At 43.3% G+C, this 7,048-nt stretch overlaps 1 protein-coding gene across 1 annotated transcript; it reads right to left on the reverse strand.

Moving 5' to 3' along the window:
• Nucleotides 1-4,219: 4,219 nt before the first annotated feature.
• Nucleotides 4,220-4,858, reverse strand: MPC1L (mitochondrial pyruvate carrier 1 like). Its single transcript, XM_057717662.1, has one exon. It carries the CDS (start codon nt 4,856-4,858, stop codon nt 4,220-4,222), a length of 639 nt encoding a protein of 212 aa, XP_057573645.1.
• Nucleotides 4,859-7,048: the final 2,190 nt, after the last annotated feature.

Consider the following 7,048-nt stretch of genomic DNA (forward strand, 5'->3'; position numbering starts at 1 on the left):
GGGTATTCATAGACATAAACGTTAGTTACGTTGTTAACTAAGCCTTGTCCTTTGTTATGAGATTTAGGAATGAGATTTTAACATTCTCCTGGAAGTTCAAAGACATAATTTTGTTTCAGCAAATTCACAAGTTCATTCATACTTCCTCTATTCCTTTAACCCAAAAAGTCATCCACTTTGGACTATGTCCTGTTTGTTTCCCTACTGAAAAACCCCCATTGTCCCATTGTATGCAGCCGTCTCTGGGATCAGCTTTACCTGCACCTTCCCCTATGTCTGCTCAATTCCAGAGCCAGCGGTACTGAGCCAGGCCATGTCACCCCTGGACCTTAAGGACAGAATTGCCACTTTCCCCACTGCCTGGGGAAAGTGCTTACCTTCCGAGCCCAAGTGAAGCCCTGCTCCTTTGCTTTCTCAGTTGTCCATCAAGGATAGGATTTTTAGAGAATGGGGGTGGGGGGATATATTTTTACATTGAAACGCATTTAATGTAGTTCTGTAAAACCTGGATGAATGCAAATATGCCTATAACTTCCTGCTTTCATCTTTTCCGCTGCTATTTGGTCTTTAATCTTACATTTTCTTTCTCCCTTCATTTCATGGAGTTCCTCTAGAAGACTTCAATAGTAAAGTAACAATTTTCTTTCATCTTGCAACTTCCCGCAAACTAAGAAACTTCATGAAATATTTCCTTGTTTCTAGATATAACAAAACTTGGGATCAAATTAAATGTTGATTCGCTAACCAATTTAAGATCTGATTTCTCACCTTAGGACCTTTGGATTATGAACACTTATTTTATACTTCTTGTATCTATTTAGCTTTTCCTTATCTACCCAACAAATGTTTATCAGATGTCAACCACGTGCCAGGCACTGAAGTAGATATAAATGTGAGAATTTGTAAGGTATGGACAATGGTGTGTGAGCTGTCATCTTACTGGATGTATTGTCTGCTCTGATGAATTAAAGATATTGTTCAGGGAATTCCCTAGTGGTCCAGGGGTTAGGACTTGGCACTTTCGCTCACTGCCGGGGCGGGGGTTCGATGCCTGGTCGGGGAACTAAGATCCTGCAAGCCAAGAGGTGCAGCCAAAAAAAAAAAAAAAAAAAAAAAAAAGATATTGTTCAGAAAACATTCTGGCAACATTTAATTACAGTGACATTGAAACATGCCCGGAGGAGGCTTTAAAGCAAACATAGCCCGTCCAGGGACATCAACCCTGTGGGACTCTCTTCTACAGATCTGCACACATGGGCACAGGGCATGCATAGCAGCCCTAGCAGGCAGCTACAAAGAGAGGACTGGTTAAATAATCACAGCACGTCCATGCTACTGAGTATTACGCAGTTGTTAAAAAGGAGGAGGTAAGGCTGCAATGCCATGACAGGGAATGATGTCAAAGACATTAGATAGAAAAGCAGAATGTGTAACAAGGCATAGTATGCTATAAAACTATGGTGTTTTCCAATAATAAACATCTCAAAAGTTATGTGCTTTTCCCAAGCTTTTTTGCTATGTTACCTCTGTGAAAGGAATTGGGGTCAAATTTGGCTTTTCTATTTTTTGTACACTCCTATGTGAAATTTTTACAACAAACCTGCACTCCTGTATTTTGAAAATTTTTCATTAAAATTTTGAATTTCAAAAGAAATTCAAACTGCAATACGTGTCACATTTACTGGAATATATTTTTTGTTGTTTTTTCTTTTGTTGTTTTTTAATAGACTGTTTTAGAGCAGTTTTAGGTTTATATAAAAATTGGGAAGTACAAAGTTCCCTAGCCCCCCACAAACACAGTTTCCCCTGTTAGTTACATCTTATATTACAGGGGTACATTGGTTACAATTGATGAACCAATATTGGTACATTAATATCCAGAGTTTCCATTGAATTCACTCTGTGTTGTACATCCTGGACTATATTGTAGCCTGCATTTTTGTGGGCGTCAGCTCCACCTCCAGGGGCACTTGTGAGTTGTCAGGGTCAGGAGAGGCCCAAGAAGTTGTTTCCTTCCTGCACAGGGCTTTTTCATCTCTAAGTGCCTTGTTTTTGTCCAGCAGTGTGATTTGTTCCCAGCCTCCCCGAGGCACAGAATGAGGTTCATAGTTTTGAAAGAACTAGAGGAGAAAAATGGTTGTCACATTAGAGTTGCAAGGAGAAGGCAGTTCATTGGATTTTAGCCTGGGCTTTGCCAGGAAAGTCAGAGGACCTAAAGAGAAAGACATTACTTATTAAACTCAGTATAAAACCCAAATTCTGGGAAGTAACAAAAGTGTGTTAGTAACAAAAACTTCTGAAAAAATAGCTCTGCCTATTTGGAAAATGTTTTTGGCTTCATAAAGTAGTGGTAGAGACCTGTAGATAGTTTAAGTTAAATTGCCAAGACCAGAAAGAATTATGTTTGAGAGTTTGGGGAGATTATGAAATGATTATTACCCTAATGATTTGAAGGGTGTGTTTTTATTAAAGTATTAATTCTTACATGGCTTTAAACACTAATATCCTAGGCAACAGAGGGTTAGAACTCTTAGCTGGGTGGGCATACTACAAATTAGCTCCTGTAAGTGGAGCATTGCATTAGAATGGAGATGTTGCAATCTTTTGGATATTTTCTCTAATCGTTTTGTCCTCTAAATTATAAATGTAGAGTGACAGGAAATTATCAGCAGGGATTACCTCCTTTCCCCTTAACAGGTTAATTAGAAACCTGCCTGCTCTGATGTCTTCAACAGACAGTGGCCTTTTACTGAAATATAATACTCAAATTACAAAATACATTTTGTAAAACAAATCTAAAAGGCATTAATTTCTACTCATGTAAGAGTGAAGGGGGAAAATCCTTTAAAGTTTTAATAAAAATCTTGATGCAAGGTTATGATTCATTTCAGAACTTTCAGAACCGCTTTTTATTATTGTATGATAGTCTGAACTATCTAAAACATTAGGAGCTACAACTATCTTCCAGACTTCTTTCCTGCTTCTCAAACCCATCTTCTCTGATATAAGCATGTTTGTAATGACCACAAAACTGAGCATTTTGTGACATCTCTTGGGGAAGTGGACAATGAGCTTACATGATTTATTACTTTCTACTGAGTTTCAGGAAGGCAGGAGAATTTTTATTTCAGAGCCACGTGTGGTAGCCAGTCTCCAGGATGGCCCCCAACAATCCCTGCCTCCTGCTATTCCCACCCTTGTGTTGTCCTCCCACAGCGTACCAAGTTTGGTCCATGTGACCAAGAGAACACAGCTGAAGTGATGGTATGTCACTTCCCAGATTAAGCTATAAAAGACTATGGCTTCCACCTTGGGCTTTCCGTCTCCTGGAACACCTTCGCTGAGGGAAGCCATGTTGTGAGCAGCCCTATGGCCCACATGACAAGGAACTGAAGCCTCCTGCAAACAACTGTGTGAGTGAGCTTGGAAGTGGATTCTCCAGCCCCAGGCAAGTCTTCAAAGACTGCAGCCCCAGCAGACAGCTGAGAGACCCTAAGCCAGAAGCACCCAACTAAGCCCTCCCAGATTCCTGACCCTCCAGAATTGTGTGAGCTATTTGTTGTTTTAAGCTAACTTTGGGGATGATTTCTTACACAGCAATAGATATACACTATCGTTTTCCAGAGTTTGTTTTTCCCCCTGTATGCAGAATGTGAAGTGTAGAAACTGCCTACAAAGAGGACTACTGTTCAGATGCCACAGAAGGTAAAGTTGTACATGTCTTGTCCAAAACCTGATGTTTTCAGAAACCTTCAGAGTTGTTTTCAATATCTTTGCATTTGAAATCTTTAAAAACAGCAGGGTTTATGCACTCTTGAACACATACATTGGGGTTCCCCAGTAGGCCATTCTGGAACTTCCCGCATTTTCCAGAGGGAGGGGGAATTGGGGGTCAAGTCCTAGAGGGCAGCCTGTACTGCAGAGGTAATGGCCTCACGCCCACAGCCCCACCCTTCTCTTTGCCCTCCTTATGCTCCCAAGTTTAAGCAAAGTCCTTTAGCACCCATAGGATTCCTAGTGGGGGGGATACCCAGGGCTAATACTGTTGAAATAAACAGCGCTCAACAGCTTCAGTTCTGTGCTATTTGCCATTTTTTATTAACCGAACTGCAGGTTTCAATCAGATTTGCACTGTTTCAGAGTCAAAACCAAACTTTTTACTGATCTTTTCTTCAGGAAGAACAGTGCTTGCAAGCTGCAAAGATTTGATCGGGCCCTCTCAGTTATGTCCTGCCATCAGCAGATCGAAGCTGGTGACGTCCAGGCAGTCGCAGTCAGCCACAGGGTCTTCAGCTGCAGGGGTGGTAGCGGAGTCGCAGTCAGCCACAGGGTCTTCAGCTGCAGGGGTGGTAGCGGAGTCGCAGTCAGCCACAGGGTCTTCAGCTGCAGGGGTGGTAGCGGAGTCGCAGTCAGCCACAGGGTCTTCAGCTGCAGGGGTGGTAGCGGGGGTAGCGGCAATAGAACCCGTAGAGACGGTAGAGGCCACAGAAAGGACAGAGGGAGCAGCAGCGGTGGCCACTGTGGCCTCCGTGACGCTGCCGCCGTAGTGGTAGATCAGATAGCGGCCCCCCTGTATACTCTGCACCATCACGTTGGTGCCGTGACACGCCATCAGCAGCAAGTTGCGAGGCTGGACGCGGTAGGCAAAGCGCATGAAGGCCATTGAGTAGAAGATGAGCGCCGTCGTCATGCGGCCGCTGATGATGTCCGGCGGTTCCCTCATGTCGCTGAAGGCGGCTACCGGGAGGCCCCAGGTGGCCACCGGACCCCAGAAGTGCGTGCTGGTCATGTAATCCCGGAACTCCTTGCTCTTCACGGTCTCCACCGCCCTCCGCAACAGTGCCACCACCGCCGCCATGATCGCGGAGCTGTGAGAGCGCCAACAGATGAACAGCCAACCAACAATGACGTGGAACGCAGAGCCCGTAACCGTAGGCGACCCTGGAAGCCACATCGGCCCTGGGCCTCGAACCTTCAGGCAGAGGCCGTAAAGCGCGCCAGAAAGCACGTGTCGCTGTCCGGCGTACCTTTGGGGGCGGAGGCGCGGCCTCTCCCTCGTGCCTTCGTGTTTCTGCCGTAAAGTGCACCAGGCGGCACTTGCCGCTGTCGTGCCTGTCTTTGTGAACGCGAGGCGCGGTCTCGCCCTCGTGCTTTCGCGTGACTGCCGTAAATTGTGCAGCGTGTGCGTGCGTGTGCCTCTAAGCAAAGGTGGGGTGCCAGCCTTGTCTTTTGCTTCCCATCCTGCTGCGGCTACCTGAAAGCTCCTCGCCCCGGGAGGCGAGGGTCCTGCTGCCTAGTTCTCAGCTACACAAACGGAAACTCTGTTCTCTCCTGTCAGTGGACATCGTTGTCTAGATGTTCATACAAAATTCTCCAACCAGGTACAGAATTTTTTTGCACTATTTGCCTGAGTGTTATTTGCGGACGGAGTGACATTTCACCTCTGAATATTTCAGCATCTAGCTCTTCACAAGGACATTCTCCTACAAACCACAATAATCTGCTCAGATGTTTAACATTTAGTGCACTACTATCATTTATTATGCAGTGCATATTTAAGTGTTATAGTTTTATGGCTTTTTTTTCTTTATTGTTGGAGAGGGGAGATCCAGGATCCACTCAAGATTCACATTTAGTTATCTCTTTTAGATTAATCTCCCTTAATGCAGAAGAGTTCCCCAGCTTTTTTTTGTCTTTTGTGACATTGATATTTTTGAAAAGTACAAGTCAGTGGTTTTTCAGAATGTCCTTAATTTGGATTCGTCTGTTTTCTCTTAAATGTTTTTCGGCAAGAATGCTGCACACATGTGGTTGTGTCCTTAGTGCATCACAATGGGAGGCACATGATATCACTCTGTTCCATCATTGGTGATAGTGAGTTTGATCGTTTGGTTAAGGAGTTGTCTGCCAGGTTTCTCCATTGTAAAGGTACCTTTCCCTCTCTGTGATCAAAAGGTAATCCGGGGGAGCCTCTTTGAGAGTGCATGGGTAAGTCTTTCACCGTATAGTTAATATCCATTGATGAGAATTCTTAATGACAAAACTGATGACTATTTTCCCAGTGTTTTCTACTTTTTCTAGTAAAAATAATGTGTTGAAAAGTAAGTATACATTGAAATATTAATACTTTAGTGATTTATAAACAAATCCATTATACCTTTAAAAATTAATACATTCATTATCTATGTTCATTTACATCCCACATGTTTTACAAATATAGTTTTAAAATAATATGGTATAGCCATTGTAGAAAAAGAAAGCAGTGTCATTTCTATATAACCCTTTTAAAGCACTGAGCTTTCAAGTATGGATGACTGGTATACTGGTGTGAGTCAGTTCAGTATAAATTTGAATTAATAAATCAGGAAGCATGAACTGAATGACATTTTAGGCCTACACTGCCAGATGCTCCAATGTCCTAAAAGAAATGTAAGTTGCCGCTCCCTGTCCACAAGAAGCTCTCAGTACTTGTACATCATCTCACATAGGTTGTTACTTGATTTTGAATACCAACAGCTGTGTAACAAATCACCCCAAAACATAGTGGCTGAGAACAACAACAATCTTTTGTTTTATCACAGATTTGCAATTTGAGTGGGACTAAATGGAGATAGCTTATCTGCTCCAGGCATGGCCGGCTGGGGCAGCTCAGCCTGGGGCTGGAAGATCCACTTTCAAAATGGTTCACTAACAAGGCTGGCAAGTTGATACTGGTTGTTGACTGGGAACTCAGCTGGGACTATTAAAGCTGCTTGTGCTTCCTCACAGCCTGGTGCCTAAGAACCAGTGAAACAAGAGACTCAAACAGAAGCTATGGGGTAGGCAGGATTCTAAAATGACCCCTGCCCTTACATAATCTCCCCTCAAGTGTGGGCAGAACCTATGAATATGATTAGATATCACTCCCATGATTATATGACAAAAGGAGATTTGCAGATATAATTAAGGTCTCAAATAGTTGACCTTAACATAGGGAGATTCTCTAACTGGACATGACCTAAGCATAGGAGGTGTTTTATTTTGTTTTTGGCTTAAGACAACAGAAATT

This window comes from Hippopotamus amphibius, chromosome X (assembly GCF_030028045.1).
Source record: "Hippopotamus amphibius kiboko isolate mHipAmp2 chromosome X, mHipAmp2.hap2, whole genome shotgun sequence".
Classification (NCBI taxonomy): Eukaryota; Metazoa; Chordata; class Mammalia; order Artiodactyla; family Hippopotamidae; genus Hippopotamus; species Hippopotamus amphibius.